A 22,558-nucleotide genomic window follows, 5' to 3' on the forward strand; every position below is an offset into this window, starting at 1 on the left:
TTTGGTAGTGGATAAGAAATACTAAAACGACTTTTTAGAAAAAGTATAAACATATTTATTCAGAGAATATGAAGACGTCATTGTTTCATATTATGTATATGTACAATATGGCGTATTAACTATTGTGTTATAATCGCCGTTAGTCGTCTTAATTGTCAGTCGGTCCTTTCGTATATATATATATATATATATATGTATGTATATTCTATGCTCTGTAAGTTCATTTTTCAATGAATTTATTCATGTTCAGATGCAACAATAAGTTCTAACGCGTTTGTTCACTCTCACTTCCAAACCTCTAGTTATATTTTTCTTACATCTTTGCTACGCTTTATGCCTTACACAAATTATTACCATTTTTTTAGGTCTTCCCATATATATATATATATATATATATATATATATATGAGAAAGATTTATATATTATTTCACGTTAGTAACGTTGATACAATATCCGTTTGTTGCCGACCTATGCCCATGCCAGAGGGTAACAGAACTCGAATGTCAGTCGAAGTTTTCAGTTGCCCAAATTTATTATCCACAGTATTTGTATATTCTCAGCCGAATAATGTTATGTATTTGATATCAAAACTTCTTTAAAGTGCGTCTTTCACTCCTCTAGAACTACACCTAGGGAAAAAATATTTTCCCTTTGTCGTTCTGCTGGCTAGGCTCACCCTTCACAACTCGTCTAATTAGTAAATGTCGATTCCTACAGTCGGAGACGGCGAGAAGACGTGTCACCTCTCATGTTTCTTTTTTGGTACAACTTTTGCTAACAAAAACTTATCGGAAGATGGCTATGCAAGCAGATATTACTCTTGCTAAGTATGTTACAATATGTACTGAGATTATGTTCCTATAATTCTTGATTATTATACGAACTGTCATTTCTCGTTGTGGTTGTCCTTGCTTATACTTATTTAAGCCCTTATCAACGTGGTTGTCGTTAGAGCATAATTATGCTGGACGGCAAATCTGGGTCATCTCCACGCAAACATACACAAGTACAGACATTCGTATACAGAGAAGAATGTATGCGTACAAAATTGTACGGCTATACTTCATCAATATAGAACAGGTCCCCTGGATCCTGTGTAAATCTGTGAAGATGCTAAACCTTGGGTAGTTTGGTCACAGCCACCGGAAATAAACGAGGTTCCTGCCGCGAGATCCTGAACCAGAAAAAACCGCACAAACTCATAATAATTCATTACAAATTAGTTGCAAATGATTACGATCGTATCAACTAGCTAACTCCAATAAAAACAGAGCATAGAACTCTTGCTCGTATCAATTCTGCTGCAGCAATTACTGCCAATATATAGACTACTATAAAGCAATCAATTGTATAGTTTCGCTGCAAATGGAATGGCATTTTCGGAAGCAGTGGTAACGATTATTTCATGTCATTACTTCGCACCCTAAATAGCTTCTCATATTCATTATTTAAGCCTGTTCCTTAAAAGTAAACAAGACAAAATTTCACTCTTCGTTGGATGTCTTCGTTATTATATCCCATACTGGAACAACGATCATATCAACTGATTTCGTATTGTGGCGCGAAAGAGCGATGAAATCAGGTTTGAACGAGAACCACGAAACGGACCGATCTCTCGTTTAGAAGTGTACTTTCGTTGCTAAATCGACTCCATAGAAGGAGGCGCGCGGAAACCATATGCATCGTCATACTTCACCGCGGTATATTCTCTACCATTCGATATCCTTGACAGTGTTAAACCAAAACAAATCTATTGTGCCTGTGCGGCAACGTTTCGCAACTTTTCACACTTTCTACTAATAAAATGTTTTTGTTTTTGTAGTGTTTATTGATTGTAGTAACATCTACTTTTATACTTGTTTGTCACATATGGTGCATCTGACATGCATTACATGTGAAAAACAAGTGTTTCTACCTCCGTCTGATGTCTACTAACCGAAGACAAAATAGATTTATCTGATCCCTATCGAATATGCGCGCTATTTAATGTGAGTCATTGACGTAAGTAGTTAACTGTGCGGAAAACGGTCCATGGAATCATATTCTGATTTTGCCTCGATTGTATATTGTCGCATTGGCGTCTTTCAAGGTGCGCGCAAACTGCAGATCTCATTTTTCGTTTTCATCTCTGCTGATTTCTGTATCCGTTAACACTCGAACTGTAGACCTTTTTAACGGGGGTATTAAAGGAACTGATCTTTCAATCCCACCTTACTTGTGGTGGAAAGCACACAGCAAACACCGTACTAGACTCCTGCATTCCGCGTGCGATAACAGTAATTTCGACCATCTCTAAATCACGTATCCTTTGGCATAACTTTTTTTTTTATCACCCTAAGCCATTGAGCCTCCTGTTTGCATTTGACCATTCGTGTTGATTTAATCGAACATGTGGATTGTGATCTCTGCCAGCCGGCTCACCAAACGTCATTACAGTGAACAGACTTACCGTTCGGTGGATGTGAAGCCGTTCAGGGTACCTACTGTTTCCTAGCTTTCATTCACATTTTCTGTCCTAGTTTTAGCGTACGCTGGTTGATCACTGTCACGCACACGTACACACAAAAAGCCACTAACACGCATGCACAGCCACAGACACACATACATACATGAAGCTTTGCGATGGGAATAAAACAATCCAGCCGTTAATTATTTGTAGCTATCCAGTATACGACACCATATTGGAATAGCTACTGGTGTTATTATGTTGCTAGAGAGATTATTGTAGCGCATGTCTAGCGGTCACGAACGTTCGTTAAGTATTTTTTCTATCTTTCGTGCATTAAGTGACGAATTTTTTTATTACGAATGAATAACTGTTGGTTATCGTGCACAAACAAAAATTTCGTAACAAAGTAGATCTTCAAAGACTTTCAAGTCGTGTCTGTCGAGAGACAGATCGGAACTACGACTCTGGCTTGATGAAGACATAAGTTCAGTATTGTCAACAAAATGACATTATCACTTTTATTCATATTTAGTCTTGTGAGCAGGCAGTCAAATTGTTTGTTCCGAGTGACGGAATCGTCAAGTCCTTTTATGTAAATATTTTGGTTAGGTAACGTTTCTTTTAGTTAAGTCTTATACATATTTACTTAAATATATATACCGTCACTTGTGCCGGTACGCAAGTATGAGAAGGAGCTAAAAAAATTACGTCTCAGGTCGGCAGTTTCGATTTTGGTGGACACTCGACGTCAGACAACGTTGACTGGTTCGTTACGGTCTAGAAAGGAGAGCCCATGGACAGTTGCTATTTTGCAAACTTTTCGAGGACTACTTTGGAAGTCTACGGCGAAGGTAGCTGCCTTATAGGTATCGATCTTGGTGGGATCCCCCGTTACAATCAGGCGAAGAGAGGTCTTGATTCAGCTTGGTCTGCCAGATCCGGACAGTCGTATCACTGTGAATGTGGACGAAAACATATCGTTAACAGTAACTTCATGATTTGTTTCTACTATCTTACGTGTTAGTATAGGTAATGTTCGTACCGGAAATATAATCTTCAACAAGCCTTGTTTTTTAAAAAATTTGCCATGAAGAAAACACATGCTAATGCAAAAGTGGGATAAAAATCAAGTGCTAGTTACATTTCACTCATGCGAATTTTAAGAACTTAACATTTCAAAAGGTGATTCAAACGTCGACCACACACAGCAGTTGTTTCTGCCCATATCATTGGCCTTGCCAACGACATCTTAGCTTCTGACAATCACAAAAAACCGCGTCTATGTAGCAGTTCAGAGTTCTTGAAAGCGGATGAATTTTCTTCTAGGTTATCATCAACAAATAACAAGCACAGAAACAACAACAAAGTGGTATGATATTACACAGGACGCAATTTTCAATTGGTACCAGTTGTCTTGCTTCCCGAATTTTCCTATTGGAGCGAAACATCGTGCGGGAATAAAAAAAACAAAAAAAAAAACTATGGGGAATCAACTCTCGTTCCAGGCGGGCTTTGGAGTAGTATCTGATCTCATAGTCGTCAGACCAAGTCGTGTGTACCTTAAGGGCTGAAAAAGAGGCTGTCATGGATTGGGCCCCGCTTAGTGAGTTCGATGATGCTGTCCAATCGGCTAGACCACTTGTGACTAGACTTCCTGCTTCCGCATCCACTAGACCAGAACTACCACGAGATCGCTGCCAAATTTTGATGTCACATCCACTAAGCGGCATGAATTGTTTACCGGTCAATTTTACGTTGAGAAAACGGCGTTTTTGTTACATGCTCCTCTCATCTATCACTCCCTAATCTACCGACAGGTTGAACATAAGGGTCCAATGCTTCCCTAAGCTTCTCATGCTAGTTTGGATAATTCTTTACGACTTACCGCAGCACAACAGTGAATTGTTGTGCTGCGATATGTGTTGATTTGCTGATATCTCTATGAAGTGAAAAATTTTGAAGTTATTCATTTTTATGAAATAAGTTTTCCTAGAAATATTACGCTTTGTTGGGCTGTATATTGAGAATCTTAGCAAGTTCCCTGGGAAATTCTCGTCACCGAAAGCCCAATCGCTTTGGCCTATACATCACCTCAATACTTACTTTGACGCCGTGAATACGCATTCTCCGTTCGAAGCGATGGCATTAATAGGCGTCGTATGCGCTTTGAGTTCACCGATGTTTTGCATTGTCTCTGTGTTCCACATCTTGAGGAGCCCGCCTCGGCAACTTGTCAGAAGCTGCGGATACTGACCTCCTGAGTTGCTGGAAGGAGGCAATGTTGCCATCGCTGTAATCCAATCCTTGTGAGCCTGATTGATACTTTGCAGTAAACAGCAGTTGGTGAGGTCCCACTTTTTAAGGCACATATCGCGCGAACCCGAGTAAAGGAAATCGTTGCACATAGCTAGTGACGATATTCCATCGTAGTGAGGAGGCTCTAAATTCATTTTTGGCTGAACGACTCCGTTGGGTCGTTCCGCTGTCTCGAAAACCTTCACATAGTGATCTTTCGATCCTGTGGCCACGTAGTTGGTGTCCAAGGCGACGTCGTCCACGGCAAGACACATCACCGGAGCAGTATGGCCGCCTATATGGAGAAGCATTGCCATAAATACAAGAGGGGTTTTTTGAAGTTATGGTTGACAAGTAAAAAGGACGCATATGCCGAAGAGGCAGGCTGGTTACCATAAAAATACCGTTCATCAAAATTCCGTATCCGCGGTGAAATGCAAATTTAAATCATATATGCTACATACAAAGTCAACGTGTTCATATGGATGAATGGACACTAGACTTATAATTTAGAATCTATATAAATGTCGGCGTGGCCTTATAGAACCTACACGCCAGTTACTGCTGTGATTTTATCGGAGTTTAACTAAACTCCGATAGAATCATGTTCAATCGCAGTAAACTTACCAACAAGTTTTCCGATAGTAGCAAACCGACGAAGGTCCCACGTTTTGACGGTGGAACCTGACGCTGCAAAAAGGACACTCCCAAAGTGGTTGAGCTCGACTGCGTTGATTCGCTGTTCCCCGGTTGGAACTCGACTGTCCCGTTCCGACGAAGGCAACGAAGTCATTGTACTCCCAGACGAGCACAGCGTTTTCACGCATTTAGCAGGACTTTCCCGAAGATCCCAGACGCGGACATACGCTGTAGATGCAGAAAACGCTAGTCGGGAATACTCCGAATAGCGGACGACGGTCACGTTATCAGGATGACCTCGCACCGTTTGCAGCTCTTGACCTGTGCGTAGGTCCCATACCTTAACGGTACGATCTAAAAAGAGTTTTTAGAATTTGCTTAGATTTTGCTGTATGACTTGTGCTTTTCATGATTCTATGAAATGAGCAAACAGGATAAGTATTTGCAGTTTAAATAAGCCAAGTATAGGCAATGATAAACCAATGCTATACCAAATCCAATGGCAATTGGAGTCTGCTTAGTATCAAATATTCTTCTGTGAAACATCATTTATTTTCATGAAATGAAATGAAAAGAAAATGACAAGAAATACAAACCTTTGCTGGCGCTAAACAGGACATCGCTTGTGACAGCGAGTGACAAGACGGCTTTGTTGTGACCTTCAGCCGTATGGGTGCAGATCAACGGTGAGGACGAGCTTTTACTAGAAGCTCGGCCCGTAAACATTGAGATAACGCCACGCTCCTTCATCGGAGGCGTTGAGGTTTGTCCTCCAGCGAGTCTCGTGAAGACATTAGCGTCCGTCGAGCGGAACATCTTCCGGGTGACCGAAGGTGAAGCCGGCGGGGTTTGGTCCCCAGCGGAACCTCCAGCTGTTCCGACTGAGCTGTTAACACCCGTGGAGTCGGTCACACTAGAGGATACGATCAGCCAAGACACAATGTACAGGTTAGCGATTACGAATCATCACAATATCTATAATCATTTTAACGTGGAGAAATGGTACTCTTTACTATCTCACGTGTTTCGTTCATTTGTCTTCTCGGGTTTAAAGAGTTAAGGGGCTAACGCATCAGTTGTCATGCAGTAATACTATGTTGCTAGATGGCTATTCAGTCGATAAAAGGAGAGGGTAGCAAGATAAGCATGCAAGATGAACACCATATGGAACATAGGTAGCAGTGGCATCACAAAACGCTGCTGCCGACAGTGCTAGGATTAGAAGGGATTTCACTTTCTAGGACCGAGTCTTTCGCTGTCAAACACCGCGTATGCCAAGTATAATAGCATTGCAATCAACCAACGAGTATTTGGGTTTATTGAAGCAGGCAGTTTTTCAAACATTATTGGGATTCAAGACGGTGCAGCTAACCGATGGCAGGATCAGTTACTCACTAATGCAGTCACTTTGCACAGCGTGGCAATGGTTTGGTTATTACACGTTGAAGCAAACACCTTTACTCATGCGTATAGAGTTAACAGTTACTGTAGGTTCGGTTAGGCTTAATTTGTAACCAAGGGCTTAATATAGCTGCAATGTGCAGTCGGACCAGGTGGCTGGTTTTGGATGAGGAAGATTTTCGTGCGTCTTGCACTTCTCCTGTTTTACTTAGTAATCGTTTGCCACTGAAGATCCACAGCATGCGCCCTTATTCATTTCTGGCTAGAACTCGGGTAAAGTTGGTCTTGTTCGCTTTTTTCTCGTGTATACCGTATTCCTCAGTAACATCAATTACACAACAGGTAAGTGGATCATGTAGAAAGTGTGATGTTCATTCAATGCGGATGGCGACTGGTCATCGCAGTGTTGTTGCCGAGAATAAAGTACGACCAGTTTCTGCTTGACCTGATCGATTATAGGGTTCTGAGGGAAATGGCCTATCCATGCGAAGGGAAATGTGCTTTCTTGACGTGCAACTAGGTTCGTGCCGTGTCCTACTCATATGGCTGGCTTCTCATAACCTTTTTGGGGAAAGGAGTACTGGAATTGTTGCTATTCATAGCAGTCATTTTGTGATACCCACTGCGGTTGTAGTGGATGCTGGTGCAGGCGATTTCCATAATTGAGATCATTGGACCCGAATGTTGGATGCACTCGAGCGTTTCCTAAGCTGCTTAGCAAACCGCTCGGATGGTGTCCGGAGCCGTTGCTGTTGACAGTCAGGTTTCCGGGGGAAGCCGCCAGCGAGTGACTGAAGCGCCTCCTCTGAGTCAACGGCGTTGCGTACGCCGGTAACGGGTCTCTCTTACGAGGCAGCCCCGATGGCGTCGGATCGAGTAGAGGATGATGGCGTTCAAGTCGTGAAGGCCCACTTGAAGCTCCAAGACCGCCAGTGGGGTGATTTCGAGTGATTAGCACGTCTCTGTTCAATGTTATTTTGTGCAAGAGAAGGTTTTTATAGGTGAGACTTCGTTTGGATGCATCGTAAGTACAACTAGCTTATTTGACTACTTTATAGTACTTCAAATAATATCTCAACGAGAAATAACCGCTGGTTCACAGTTGCGCTCTACAAAGCCATAGTAGTCGTTTGTATAAGTGAAAAATGGGCGCACACTGACTTCAATTCAGATTGATTGAATGATCATAAACCATTACACAAACAGTTATGGAGTAGAACTTGTATGGAGAAAAAGCAGGCATAAGCGATTTCTATCTAGACGTAATAAACGTGTTTATTAATGAAACATAATTCGTTTTATATTTCAGGAATGTAAAATGTAGACAAGCGTACAACATTCTCTAAACCGTAACACCTTGCCCCGTGAATCAGGGTTCGCAAGGTTAAAAGCGAAAGACCATTTTTGCGATTTCTATCATTTTTAGGTAAACATTATCATTACCGAGTACGTTGGTTGAGTTGCTGTTTCGCTTAGGATTTTTTATTTTGGGCAGGCTCCATTATGTTCACTAAGTATACGACAAGCTTTCGATAAGGATTTACCGACTTACAGAAAAATTATATGAAAGTAACCGAATCTCGCACCGTTTTCCCTACAGTTCGAGATGTTCCATTTGTCTTGTTTCAACACCATGTTTATAAACATTTGAAACTCATATTTCTAGTATTCAATGGGAATATCCAGCTGTTGGGATAATCGCAATTTCTAGGAAGCTGGCGCGTACTACTAGAGAAGAGCAGAGTAACTTCTACGCAAGATCATGAGAAGATAAACGCAATGCCTATGCAGACCCGCACATACAAATAACTAAGTGAAAGCGACTATTATACTGCGAATCGTAGCCAGCCGTGCGCTCATTCCACGATGCCATTGCGAAGACTTCTACCTCGATAACGGCGACAGGTTATAAACGAAGAGGGACGCTTCTCTTTTCGCTAACAACACTGGTAGATCCTCTCGTCTGTTCTTCGAACATTTGGTAAAAGGGATACACAAATCGAGCTACCTGAATACTTATTCATAAGTATTATTATTCATGAATGAATAATTCTTTCCGACATTTCAGCTCATGCGTGACCTATTTGGGGCTCATACTCTCGTAGTGCCACGTCCTCATAGAAACCCGTGCGTTAAATTTAGCACAGCTTCTTTGCCACTTACCGGTAGGATGTGAAGCTCCGACTCATTATGTCCTTGTGAGCTCCGCCTGTATTAGGCAGTCCATGAGGTGCGACGGTAGAGTTAAAACGAGGAATATGCGAATGGGGTGGTGTATGGCTGACTATCGGGGTCGTGACTATATGATTATTAGGATTTGTTCCGAAGAATGAGGGAGGTTCAGTTTCATCCATAAGCGGAATGCTATCTGAACGGGGAATCGAAGCGTTTCCTGCTTCGCTACCGTCGTTAAAAAGAAGATCTGCACAAGTCGGGGTTCGCCGACGGGCCTGTAAACACGAAAGATCACATTGCTCAATATCGTTGCTATTTATAATTATTTCATCATACTGGAGACAAACAAGGGGGTGGGCTTTTGATTTGAATTAGTTTTTTATTCTTATATTATAGGAAGATAGATAGCGACAAACGGCATCGCTGGCACGTTGGATTTTCAAAGTTAGTAGAACAAAGAAATTTCTTTGTTTACCGTTTTAAGAGTTTTCTTTTTACTTATTTACCTTGAACGTTTTACCGCGTTCTCCAGGTACAATGTAGGTGGCGCTAGAGATGTCCGAACGGATCCTGTTGATATTTAGCGCGTCCAGAAATCGCCGCCAATGCCACAGTAACAGAATAATCACAAGTATATCAAAACGAAACTCATAACTTTTGATGATAAACAATAAGTGAATGACAACAACATCTCGCTAACTTAATTTATTCAACTTAAAAGCGTTACCAACTCTTTAACGGTAACAATCAATGAACGAATTTTATGTGAAACCAACATGATGAACAAAAGCCAGAAAAATCGCATACAACGAAAAAAAAAACTGACATGTCCCGGCTGTTTGTTGCGCATCGCAGAATTTCGACTATGGTAGCTCACCAAATAACAGGTGAATTACAGAATGGCGGCCAGCCTAAGACAACAAAAGGTTTGCCTGAGAACCTTTTCTGCCTGCCAAGATCCCTTCTTTGCGAAAAAAAAAAAAAGGCAGGAAAACATGACACGCATTCATAGCTGCGACGACGTTAAAAACAGCGGAACACGAATATGAGTATAATCATGAATCCAGCAAATGCTGCATCTAGCTACATGGCAAACCACCCACTTGGTAAGAACGGGCTATCCGACTCTAGTACATGACAATGTAAACGGCGAACCTTTTCGGAGAAGCAGACATATTACAACAAAAAGAATATCGGCTTTCGCAAGCGTCTTCCACCTATACGTTCCCTTCAACCGAATCACAGAAGTAACGCAGCGAGCAACGTATCTCAACTTGAGGCTGTGAGTTACGCGCGGTCTGAGCTAGTGGTTTGATGAATCCTGGATAATTAAGCCTACATATTTACGGAATAGTAACGTAGTACTCAAACGTATCGTACACATAAAATGAGCCTAATGAGTACCTGCGTAGCATGATAGCGTTATTTGCTAAGTTTGTAGTTACAAAGCATATAGCGTATTCGGCTGTCTGTACTTTGGAAAATGCTACTTCGCTTTAGGCTGTTGGTTAATCAAACGGGACTGAAGATCCGCAAGTACAGCCTAGGATACAGTTATATTGAAAGACTCAGGGGATGTGGTAATGGTGAATACGTAACGTATTAACTGGGTGCATTTATTATATAAAAGGCGTATCGCTGTTGAACAAATGTCTTCCGTTAGGAATATAATCGAGGGATATAATCCCAAGAGCGGGCGAAACCGTTACATGTTTAATAGTTTATGCAGAAAAATTAGAGAAGAAAAAATTTACTGATTCAAGTTGTTTTAGTCCTAGCAGAGGTCAGTAAGTAAATACAAAATAACACAAAATACGTGAAAGACTAGTATGGCAAATTCATTCATTTAATGCTCACAGGTTTTAATCACCAACCATTAGCCAGTTTTGGCTTGCGTGCCTCAATTGGCGGGGGAAGGAAAGTGGACGACAAGATAACGTTACCGTGCAAGGTCTATGCGGACGACGGGTTGCGAAGTGTTGGGCTTTTTCTTGTAATGTGGCCAACGCTTAGGTTTAAATCAACGTACCATCTTTATCTTTTTCAGGAACGTCACATTCTCTTATCGGAGATCTTGTCTGTGACTTCCTGAATTCCTATTTGTTCGCAAAGGCCGTCAACCCGGTCCACCGACTGACCAGTTTCGGCTTCGAATCGCATTTTAGGGTCTCCGGGTCACGTACATTAATGGGTAATAACGTACGTTGCACACGACGCGCTACAAATCGATGTCTATCGTGTCAAAAAGACTGCATCAAGAAAAGCAGGCGGCAAATCGATGGACCTTGATACTCGGTTCAAGGTGTACACATGTGTTGGAGCAGCTTCTTCGTAGCAGCACTTTTCGTCAGACTGCGCAGATTGTCCGAGAATCTAGTCAGTGCTTTACTGATGCCTCAGTCCGGGACTTCCAAGATTTCTCATCGGAATACGTCCGGCCCACCGTCGAGTACATCATCTGAGCGGTGAAGTGTATGGTCGGAGGAGGTATAGGCTCAGTGAAGGCTATGAAATCGGGACAATCTGAACCTGTTCAGTGCTATTTATGGACGCAAAATGGGCGCTGAAAAGCTCATGGAGGAAATCCGCCATTGTCGTCTTTACGATAATGGTAATGATAATGATAGTGCGTTTGGCTAGGAAATTTTGCTACGAGGAGAATAAATGTGATGATATAATAAAGAATTTTGATAATGGACATAAGGACAGCGATGACTAGGGTGAAAAGAGTCACTATCAGGCCAAGTCTAGATGTAGTACAATAACAATTGGAAAGTTTGGTAACGTTTATCCATAGATGCCGAATGCAAAACCAAACAAAACATTATTATGAGTGCATATATGCACAGGAAGTGGAATGTAATTTGTACGAGTTAAAAGAGCAGTGGTTGTTTAAAGCAACAAGGATAATCACGTCAAGTGTTCCATTCAGAAGAAAAGTTAGGAAAAAAGCAAACGGCGTAGACAAGCGGCCAGGAAAAAATGAACAGATGTATCGACAAAAGTGATGAAAAGGTAGAAGAAAGAAAGTTCCACAAGGCCACGGCGTTACACGGAGTTAGATATGAGGGATTCGAGGTTTAAGGACAGGAGGTGGAAGAACAGGAAGAGATTGAAAATAAGCGAAGGCGTAGGAGGATTTTAGTATGTGTCAAATGGATAGACGGTTATCAAGCGGTAGGTGAAGATGTGATTGTGCCCATTCAGCGGTGGAGGCAATGTGGGAACCCAAACAACATTATTGAAACGTATTTACGTCCGCCAGGTGGCAGGTCAATATCAGACGAGCGAGATGGTCACGGTCCGAACAATACCACCAAAGTGTAATTAAATGTAAACAAAAAGAAGTTGAAGGAAAACGAAAGTCAGATGAACAGGTTGAATAGGACGAAAAGGAGAGGAACAAGGAGGGACAGGAAAGAAAACAAACATTAGAAGAGAATTCTGTAGAACAGGGACAACACGCAAATCGTTGTTATAGACAGGGTCGTTACAGATTGTTGCGTAAAAATTGTTACCCCAACAAAGAAGAAAAACAAAGTGTGGGGTGAAATTTGATTAGAAAGCCAGTAATATTGCCACATGGCCGTTATATATGTATTATATATTTACTTTATATATATAAATTATATATTTACTCTATTAAGTATACTTTATAAGTGGCGTCATACAGCAGCTTGTTTTACTCTTGGGATATTAGCTTGATAATTAGAATTATATTAAAAGCAGTAGTGTCGAATACTGTCTTGAGCATTGATTAGAGCAAGAAACTGACGCTGAATGAATCTGTACGTTCGATTACTTTTCCTATAATTGCAAAGCATTTAATGGCCATTAGACCAAGCAGTGGGCGTTTCGGCATATTAAATTTTAAGAGAGTAATCTTTACTGAACAGATTTCTGCTTGCAAATGATAATACGCACTAGTATAAATTAAATACGCGCTAGACAACTGGATAATGTGAGCTTCCAGCGTGTTGCAAGCCTGTCAAATTCCCGACGCCTCTTTCCATGTCAGCCTCATCAGACAACAATCACTATAATTGTTTGTATAAATGGTTGACACAAATAGGATTTTTCAAATAAGACAGTTCCGAGATTTTTTAGTCCCATGTCAACAGCAAATTCCTACGACCAATGAAAGACAAAACTTCTACTAGGTTTCCGTATCATATCTGTCTCCTCGTCGATATTATCTGTATCAGCATCTGCCTCAGGTATATTGGACACCCTTAATCCACTAACTACTGAATCTGAACGTACGATTCAGCGGGCGAAACAGACCGCGAGCTGGCCTGACTCTCTTGGCCACCCTGCAATTCGAGGCCTTCCATGACTTGGGCCAAAGCCTTATCCGGCGTCTCGATTGTCATCTGTAATAGGCGTTCCGTTTGCGAATAGTTGTTTTCCACCTGCTCCAGCCGCGCCTCAAGCTCCTTCGCCTCCGCCGTCTTCTGCGCCGCCTGCATACTCTGTGATGAAGCCGCGAATTTCCGCGATAACAAGAGACGAAAAACGACAAAGTTAGCAGCAACAGTCAAAAATTAAAATGTTGAGCTATGAAAGCATTATGAACTTACAAAATACGGGTGACTTAATAGTCATTAGTTAGCTTACATTGACAGTGAGATAATCTTGCTATAATACTCAGTACATACAGCGATCTGGGCAGGGGAACTCAAAACGGCTGATACCTAAGTTAACGCAAGGGCGAGGCATGGTCTATCAGTGTGACTGCAGAAAAGGCAACAAAAGGAAATAAAACAATCCAGTTGTACGCCACCTAAACACAAAACATCGATTTGCTTGCAGTGCCGTGCACATGGACAGTCTCACCAACCTGGTTGACGGTCATCGCCAGGAGTTTTTCCATAAGGAACTTTGCATCTGGAGTGACATGCGCCATGCCTGCAATTAGCTCGTTGACGTCCAGTAGCTGCTGGTCGGGCAATTCCTTGTTCTCTTCAATTTGACAGATGTTTGTCTGGCACTCCATGATGTTATCCTGCAGATAACCTATATTACTGTTGAGATTATCAATTTCATCATCAAGGTCACGCAACAAGGATTCATCTTTGTCCTGGGCGAGGGCTCGATCTCTTTTTCGGATTGTGCGGTCTAACACCCGTTCGAGTTTTTCGCGCTCCAGCAGATACCGTTCCATATCGCGTTCGATATTGTGGATCGCCTGCTTGTTAAGGACCATTTTGTCAATGTTCTTCTCAAATCTTTTCCATCGGTCTTTTACGATGCGCGTTTGAAGAGCTTGAGGTTTGCCACTCCGACCGTAAGGTACCCCGCCATTAATCTTTGTGACGGCCTGCCTCCGTAGAGCGTTTACCTCCTCTTGTTTTCGCTTGAGGACATTTTCCTTAGCGCGGTTCTCAGCTTCGAGCGTTTTGATACGGTTCTCGGTTTGACGGGCCTCTCGTTTCAGGGAGCACAGTTCTTTGTTGACTCGCATTTCTTGCTCTTTGTGACGTTTGCCTGGAGTCAGATTAAAATTTAAGTTAAACATTTAAATAGAATGGAGTAAGATTGTGGTCCAATTAAGCCAATAGATCTATAGTAATCTGCGACTTGCTCTCAGAAGATAAGCTTACGTTAGAGGCAACTTTTACGAGAACCTAAAAACAACCATTTTTGTTCGTCGTTGGCTAACCTTCTTCGCGAATCTTTCTCATTAGTTCGGCCTTAGTCTTCTTGAGTTCCTCGAGTTGCTGACGGTATTCACGAATGACCTTTTCCTGTTTCTCTTGCTCTTTAACGAGCTGGGCATGTCTGCGCTTTGCATCTTGCATCTGTTTTAGTTCTGCCTGTAGGTTGTTCAGCTTCTTCTCAAAATCTTCCCGAATTTTCTTCGCTTCCTCGACTTCGGCCTGAGACTGATTCTTGGAAGCTAGAAAAAGACAACAACATGCATTGTGAGCCTCAACAGGAAATCAGAACAATGGCGTGAATCACGTAAGAAAGGTGGTAGAAAAGGGGGCCAGGGTTAATACAGCACACGAGTAGAGACTCGCTACGAGTGATGGCGCTTGCTGACGTAATGACGACGTAAATTTCGCGCTGCGACTGTGAGCATTTGCTACAGTTAGTCCTGCATTTACCTGAATATCATTTTGGTACATACCCATTGCATTGAGTACTTTATCGCGCTCCATTTCGGTTTCTTTGATTTTGATCTGAAGCTGCAAGAGCTTCTCCTCATAGTGGCTCCGCATCGAGCATATGCGTCGTTGCGATTTCTCCAACTCTTCAATAAGTCGCTCCTGCGTTGATGAATAAATTTACACAAAGATGAATCACAAACAAATCGAGTGAATAAATCAAAGACCTTCTGCAATAAATATGTACAATAATAACGATAGATTTAAAATTGAATTACTACGGATCGACTGTTTTTTTCCACGAGATACAATAGCTAGTTCTACAACGTGTGGTACAAAGAATACTGTTACATGGTACGTTCGCCTGGGAACCATCTCAGATATAGACATCTGGAATAGTCCAATGGCCGAACGGTAAATTCAGATCGACTTAATTAGAAGGATTACGGGTGGTCATTGAAAAGGGACTGCTACCTTATCTTCATAGTTTATTGTCTGCCCAGACAATAACACAACAAGTGGTTTGGGCCCAGTGGTATGTACGGTTCAAAGTAGCGGAACGGCAGGAAGAACGAGCTTCCTATCGTAGCTAAACATTTCGCTATTTAACGAATTAGTGCATCAACGGGATTACCACGGTTCCTATCTAGTAGTTCACATAACTCGGAAGGAACAGAGTTGAAGATGAATCCAGTCAGGTTGACAGTAGAAATATTACTACAGATATTATCTCTGTTATATTATAATCAATTGCATCGGGTGCGTTGCGATCTTGGCGAGATTTTTTCGGTTATATGAAAATTCTGTGTTTTTTTATTATCTTTTAGCGATCAAGCAAATTCACAGACGCGCAACTTACTAAGAGAAAAGCCCGAGACATATGTGGAATAGGGCAACTAGGCTAAGCAATGCATTTGATATGAATGATGTGGGCGTGAGCGTGTACGAATTTCCTGCTTACTCGATTAGTGGCTATAACGCGCTCAACGTTCGCTACCCTCCTTTATGTACTGCAGGCTCTCTCCACCAAGCAAGTGGACTAGTCTCTTCAGCTTCAACAGATAGCGTGTCCTGTACATTTGAAGTTTTGCCGGTTTGTCTAGTTAGTGCCTGCCGTCGTTAACTATCGGAAAAGTATGTAAATCTATTCGTTTATTGCTTAACTTCCAGCGGGTCCATGATACGGCATTACCAATATTAAAGCTAATTAAATTTTTGCTGCCATTAATCTGAAAAACCCGTGTTTATCTAGGCAAATCGTACCTCCCTTAGACCCCCACTTTTGTCCAGTTAATGCCTGCGTCTAGTTGATGCAAGCCTTGCAGCCGTTGCTAACAACGCCTTCCAGAATGAACAGACTAATCATTGAAGAAGCATAAAAGTAACATAAATCAATACATACGCAAATACAACTTGAATGGAGTGTTGTGATCTTGAACGGAGCGACCGAGGCACAATGCCAAAGCCCTGATAAGGCCATTATCAAACGTTGGTGCAAAGAATATAGCAACAAACGAACGAAACGGCCTCATCAAGTACCGTTCGCTTTTACAGACGATTTCGTAGAGAACGTTGGGCCGCATCTCGAACCCTTTCATTTTCGTTGACTAGCCCATACATACACAAGAGATCAAACAAAAAAAACGCTAAGCAGCCAAATGGCTTCATGAGAACGTCAGACGAAAAAAACGTCACTACGCAAAGCCACGTACAAATCGAATTTAATTAATAACTAACTAGCTGTCAAAAGCAATCGATAAAAACAATGCATGACGCAAAGATAAGTAACCGAAGCAAACAGACGACGTCGGAAAAAGAAAATAGCGTTGACTACGAACCACAGCGAGGTCACCAGGCGAACAAGTGAAGGGCCGCAAGCGGCTAATCTTTGCAAACCACCAGCATCTTTTTATTGGCCTTCTTGCCGGCCTTGCCGGGCTTAGCGGACGTCTTTTGAGATTCTGCACAAACGTATGTGTGAAATTAGAAAATGCCAAGGCGACAATGATAATTATGATTGCGTAAAGTGTATAGATATGAGACAATACGGCGACTTGAGCGGTGGCAACAACGCAGACAGTAATAGGCATTTGGGGTCGAATATAAGGCTGCTAAGCGAATTATGCGTCATTGCCCAGTGAGAATTATAGCGTGCGTTATGCCTACCCCAGTCTGAAAAATCTACGGGGGTAATGAGGTTAGCATCAACCATGGATTCGCACATTTGATGTAATGCCTTTCATTATCTTGACGGTTTGAAGAATCACCTTGCGTTCTGCATTGTTCACTGTAGTTTGGATACGGGGGGGGGGGGGGGGTACTAGCTTTGTGTCCGAGTAAATTTAATCCCCAACAGAATATATGAAAATACCTATAGCGCACCGAACGCACACAACTTTCACTTTAGAAACGTCGGCACCCTCGTGTGATAATGCTTGTCGGTGTAAAGAAGCAATGCACTTGCTCCGTATAAAAAAAAACTAGTCCTTCCAACTAACAACAGAAAAATATTTCTCCTGCTAATCCAGAGTGCCCTGCATGCATTACAAATCCGATTTGGACGAATGCCGATCACTAAAACTTTCGACCTAAAGCTACCAGGCACCATCATCACACGTGGTTCCTAATGAATTTGCCACGAAGAAATAATGCACAATAATCGAATCATCGGCCTTGCGGAACTTGTACTTACTTTAATAGAGATCTCTTGGGTAATACCAGCCATCTCTGCGGAATATTCCCTCAGCTGGTCTTCCTCTTCGTCGTCATCGCTGAAATCATCATCAGAGATTTCATCTGAGTTGTCGCCGCTGCCTCCACTGCCCGGCGTGGCTCCGTTCGCTTCCGACTTCAGTGAAGTATCCTCATCACCATCCGACTTTACTCCTCCGTTTTCTTCCTTCTCTCTGTTCAATGTGAGAAACAGTATGCAACAAGATACAAAACACTATCAGCGACACTGTTGCAGGATTCGATGCAATTCGAACTGCGGAATTCCGCTGTTGTAAAATGGAAGAGCCGAGCTTCTACATATCAGATATCGAAATATTTAGCATTTTACGAATGCTAAATATTTTTACGAAAGATTTTTTCTACCAACCTATGCGAACTCGGACGCGCCCGCTTCTTGAGTCTTCGCACCTCTTTGCGGGCATGATGTATGAGCTCTTCAACGCAAGTCTCACCTGGCGTGTCATCCGCCAGCAAAGAAGAAATCATAGATCCCGCCATAGAGGTACCTAATGTTGCCACGTTCCCTGTATTCGAGACTCGGCGAACAACCCTAGAATTTGCGGCCTTCTGAAGCTGGGCACGCATCTCCTCGGATTCGATCAGTTTCGTCCTGTCCGGAGGAACGTTCACGTTATTCTTAGCAACCTTTAGCAGTAACTATCGAGCGTGGTTAAACAGAAGCAAATTGTGCGGAAAAAGCGTTACATATTTCAATTGTGGTTTACGACTCGCTGGGACTACCTCGTATGGTAAATGTTACCACCACAGTGCGGCATCTCAAATAACCATATGCTCATAAGGAAAACTTTTCAGGTCGATGGCTTGCACGTACTTTAGTTCCTCAATCTCCTTGATGTACTGCCTTTGTAGCTCGATTATATCTCGTCCCTCCTGGTCGTCGTTCATGGCCACCCAGTTGTGAGCTGCCTTTTCGTTAAGCAACTCGGCATTTCGAACTTTCAAGCGGTCGACCGTCTCTTTGAGTGCCTGCAATACCATACCGGGTTAAGGACAAGCTATGAATTATAGCACACGCTAGCGGCGAGTATTGACACTGCTGTGGTAGATCTAGAATTCGCACAGTTTAATAAATTGACCATACTTAACCAATGTTTAAACTCTTCTAGTCTCTTCTAGTGTACAACGCACCTTTAATCTTGTCCGTAGATTTTGGTTTTCTGCGAGGAGTATTTGGTTCTCTTGGAACATATCATTTGTCTGAAACGTCCCGTCCTCGGCCACAATCCTTTTACCCTGAAACCGGACAGAAAGGAAACATCGGAGGAGCTGTGTTTTACCGAGGGTCGTAAAATCAATGATTTTTTGATAATGTAAGTCTTACAAAAGTTACAATCCTTCTAAATCTAAATAAAGGTTTCGTCTTCATTTACCCTTATACCTCTGAGAAGGTCTTTATGTTACACTCGAACGTCAGCGCATCTTAATCACACGCTGCGTGAAATGGCTTTGAGGCCTACCTGTCTATATTCTAGGAGCTCAAGTTGAAGAGCTTCGATCTCCTTTCGAAGTGCCAGGATTGTCTGCGAACTCTTATCCTGATTGATGCACACTCTATTCTTAATATTTTTAGCTCGGTTGGCATACTTGAGCGTGTTTAATGTCTCCATGAAGTCTCTATCAGCCGGTGAGACGCATGCGATCATTAGCGTCCGACTATTGCCTTATAACGTTGAAAAAAAGAGCGTCTTAATTTTCTTACACCCACTGGGTACCTTGCTACGTGCGGTAAACAATCTTATCGTGTGCGTTATTCGCTTAGCAAAGCCTTTAGAGCACAAAATACTTTTACTTAAAGATTCAACCAATTACTTTGTTTTTCTATTAATCTCTTAATATTTCCGACAAACTTTTCATCTAGTTATTATGTATTTACTTAGTTATTGAAATGTCGATCTGAGATGCCCCAGACGAGGATCTGGAATAACCCAAAACAGTGTTTCGCCATTAACTAAAAGATCGATCAACTTCGTTTAACATTGAAGTTAGATTAAATACGATCGTCCAAGACTATTTTTTTTTTTTTTAGCTGCAGAGAAAGTCCCGTATTTTGCAATAAATGAAACCTGCGTTTTAACAAGGAAGGTACGTGTTCATGGTCAACAGAAATTTGTGAAAATTACTGTTTTAGTGCTTTAGTGTTTGTACTAGTTCTCCACACACAAACGCATTACTGCACTCTGAATCCAGCGTATCTACCTCCTAGAGAATCCTGAAGTAACCTGGTGAGCTTCGAGTCTCTGTACGGAACGTGGGTAGCACGTTTTGAGACATCGGCTAGCGCGGATATCACATTGCCCAGAGCCAACTGAAAATATTAAAGAATAAATTAAAGAACAATAAACTTCTTTTATTTGTTTTGTCCGATCGTTCGTAGCTCTCGGCGTTATTTTCGCCTGAAAAAAATTCGGCCAGATAGTAGACGATTCAATTTGTTGTATGTTCTTGTATTGTTATGATCTCTTTTTAACTACGGCGAATGTTCCTCTAATTTCTAGTTCTAGTCTAGTAATTCTAGTTTATGCGTAACTATCTGTAACTTGTGATTATAATAGGTTAGGCTAAATAAACATTTTCTAATAAAATCATTTCTAAAATAACGGGCTGAACGGCGATCGACGATCGCCGTTCACCCCATTTTTTTAGTTAGTTGAGACAGCTAATTGATGAGATGGCGTCTATACGGTTATACAATATTGCTATCTATAACCAACAACAGCTGATGCTAATTTCTGAAGCATACGACAAGCACCTGCGATGCCGCAATGACAACAACACGCATACACCCACTTTGTCCTTTCTGTGCGCCTAGTTTTGTTTATTAGTGTTAATTAAATAGAATTGTTACTAATGATTAGTGTTCTATGAGCATGTCTCACTCGTCCGTTGGTATAAGCAGGGAGCGATTATAAACATTCAGAATAGCAATAACATGGTATGCTTTCTAGCAAATTGCTAAAGGATTTTGTTGTTGGTTCTTTCTAGTTTTCTAGTCTAGCTCAGTTTTAATCTAACTAGCGAACTCATTAATCAATATTAAATGAGATTTCTAGATAGACCAAGATTTCTTACAAATGAAAATATTTACTTACGAGTCCACAATTGATTTTAATTCCCTCCTTAGCACGAACCCCAGTCGCTCCCGTACGTTTGATCCTTTCCGACCCAGCTAGGTCTACAAAATGAAATTTGGCTGTTAGCGTCTCCATGTCGTTCTCCGTTACAGCGCCCTCCTCATCGTTGCCGCGGCCGCCTGAACGAGAGAACAGCCGAGAAATGCGACACAAAATTGCAAGGCCTCATTAGTCTATAGAATGAAATAATTCGGTTCTTTCAAAAAATCCTATGCTAATACATGAACTTACAGAAAAGCAAAATTACGATATACATGATCACATCCTTATACGATTTGCCGTCACGACAAATCCGGTGCGTTTTGGTGTAATAAAAACACTCGCAACACGACTTCACTGTGGATGATGGCACCGCATCACTCTTCGAGTGTCCGGGTTTACATAAGACAATGTTGCCTCCTTCAACCACGAGCTACATGAACTCATCAAGACCTCATGATGGTAGAAAGACTTGCCTCTCGATCCGTGTGCTAACGAGCTTTCATGCTGCATATTTTTACCCATACAATTCTATATACGTACCCGGTAGAAATTTTTGCTGCCTTATGATTAGCGTGAATATGGCATGACTCCGACTACTTTGAGAGTTCATATTTGTGCTTGCCGTGGTCCGTGCTAAGGCCCCCGAGTGCAGGCACTGCAAGACTTCTTCGGCCGAGTGGACCGCCCGAACTGTGACGCCTTGTACCACAATCTGACCGTTTTCCTCGGTGATCTTCGGCGCACCCCGGCGACCTGCAGTCCCATCACCGGCCTTGTCGCCACTACTGAGTAAATCCTTTATGTCTTCGTTGTACAATTCCATAAACTGTACGGCGGTGTGAAACTGTGGGGGTGATACTCCCTTCTCGAAGCTCGTCTGTCTGGCCTCGTCCATTCCCCGAAAAAGCTGCTCGACAGCACGGGGAATCAGGCCTCGATCTGCTGGCTGAAGTGTGATGGCTACATCGAAACCTGTACCCATCGTATAGGTCTTACCAGATCCGGTTTGTCCGTAGGCCAGCACAGTAGCATTGTATCCCTGTAGAAATATAAATAAAAACGCTGCAGTCAGTAAGGCAGTCTGAGATCTTTGCTCGTCATTATACGCAGGCAGCATTTATCTTGGTCTAGCTGGACGAGCTCCCGATCTGCAATCGATTATCGTTCAATGATATTTCTAAATGAAACGACGTTCACAACTGCTGCCATATAATATGTTGCTCGAAATTAGATCGAGCATCCACCAGGGGACCGATCGATTCACTCACCTGAAGACACCCGTCGACGAGATCTTTAACCACGTTATTGTAAATGATATCTTGGGAGCTGCTGATGTCAAATACGCGGTCAAATGTGAACGCCTTTTCTTTGCCGAGGACAACGGCAGGTTCCCCTGCGGGCACCCGAGTACAAACGTGACACATTTCCGAGAGCTCGCGGTGCAGCAATGGCCGTATCCTGCAATGGAACGAGATTACGTTATACACATATTTATGCGCCCAATTTATGCTTGACACTAATAACTGGATAGGCATTTTTGTGCCAGATACTGTCAAAAAGGACACGCTAGCAGAACTTAGCCAGGCTCTACCATTTGGCTAGCATGACAAGATGACCCTAC

General features: G+C 42.2%; 1 protein-coding gene and 1 long non-coding RNA gene across 12 annotated transcripts in view; both read right to left on the minus strand.

Annotated features, from left to right (window-relative positions):
- Positions 1-31: 31 nt before the first annotated feature.
- LOC147755878 (uncharacterized) lies at positions 32-2,788 on the minus strand. The gene is made up of 2 exons (XR_015325868.1): positions 2,217-2,788; positions 32-1,175 (listed from the first exon to the last, which is right to left on the minus strand). It is a non-coding gene; the product is annotated as an uncharacterized LOC147755878 (long non-coding RNA).
- Positions 2,789-2,935: 147 nt separating this feature from the next.
- Klp31E (kinesin-like protein 31E) overlaps positions 2,936-22,558 on the minus strand; it is a 64,851-nt gene continuing 45,228 nt past the window's right edge. For 7 of the 11 annotated variants that reach the window (XM_022801389.2, XM_086986259.1, XM_086986261.1 and 4 more), the window contains 22 exons: positions 22,206-22,395; positions 21,478-21,976; positions 20,914-21,074; positions 20,021-20,129; positions 19,282-19,484; positions 18,953-19,057; positions 18,636-18,790; positions 18,171-18,413; positions 17,763-17,976; positions 16,909-17,031; positions 15,094-15,232; positions 14,623-14,859; positions 13,801-14,447; positions 13,224-13,432; positions 9,467-9,530; positions 8,949-9,235; positions 7,409-7,747; positions 5,981-6,297; positions 5,373-5,738; positions 4,554-5,040; positions 4,010-4,169; positions 2,936-3,404 (listed from right to left, as the gene is read on the minus strand). In XM_022801389.2, coding sequence (XP_022657124.1) covers positions 3,402-3,404; positions 4,010-4,169; positions 4,554-5,040; positions 5,373-5,738; positions 5,981-6,297; positions 7,409-7,747; positions 8,949-9,235; positions 9,467-9,530; positions 13,224-13,432; positions 13,801-14,447; positions 14,623-14,859; positions 15,094-15,232; positions 16,909-17,031; positions 17,763-17,976; positions 18,171-18,413; positions 18,636-18,790; positions 18,953-19,057; positions 19,282-19,484; positions 20,021-20,129; positions 20,914-21,074; positions 21,478-21,976; positions 22,206-22,395 — 5,257 coding nt within the window. In that variant the 3' untranslated portion in view covers positions 2,936-3,401. Of the gene's footprint in view, positions 3,405-3,622; positions 3,773-4,009; positions 4,170-4,553; positions 5,041-5,372; positions 5,739-5,980; positions 6,298-7,408; positions 7,748-8,948; positions 9,236-9,466; positions 9,531-13,223; positions 13,433-13,800; positions 14,448-14,622; positions 14,860-15,093; positions 15,233-16,908; positions 17,032-17,762; positions 17,977-18,170; positions 18,414-18,635; positions 18,791-18,952; positions 19,058-19,281; positions 19,485-20,020; positions 20,130-20,913; positions 21,075-21,477; positions 21,977-22,205; positions 22,396-22,558 lie in introns of all 11 variants that reach the window. The other 4 variants (XR_015325866.1, XM_086986263.1, XM_086986266.1 and 1 more) reach the window with 4 other exon arrangements.

The sequence above is a fragment of the Varroa destructor genome, unplaced genomic scaffold (genome assembly GCF_002443255.2).
Source record: "Varroa destructor unplaced genomic scaffold, Vdes_3.0 BEIS01000004.1, whole genome shotgun sequence".
Taxonomy (NCBI): domain Eukaryota; kingdom Metazoa; phylum Arthropoda; class Arachnida; order Mesostigmata; family Varroidae; genus Varroa; species Varroa destructor.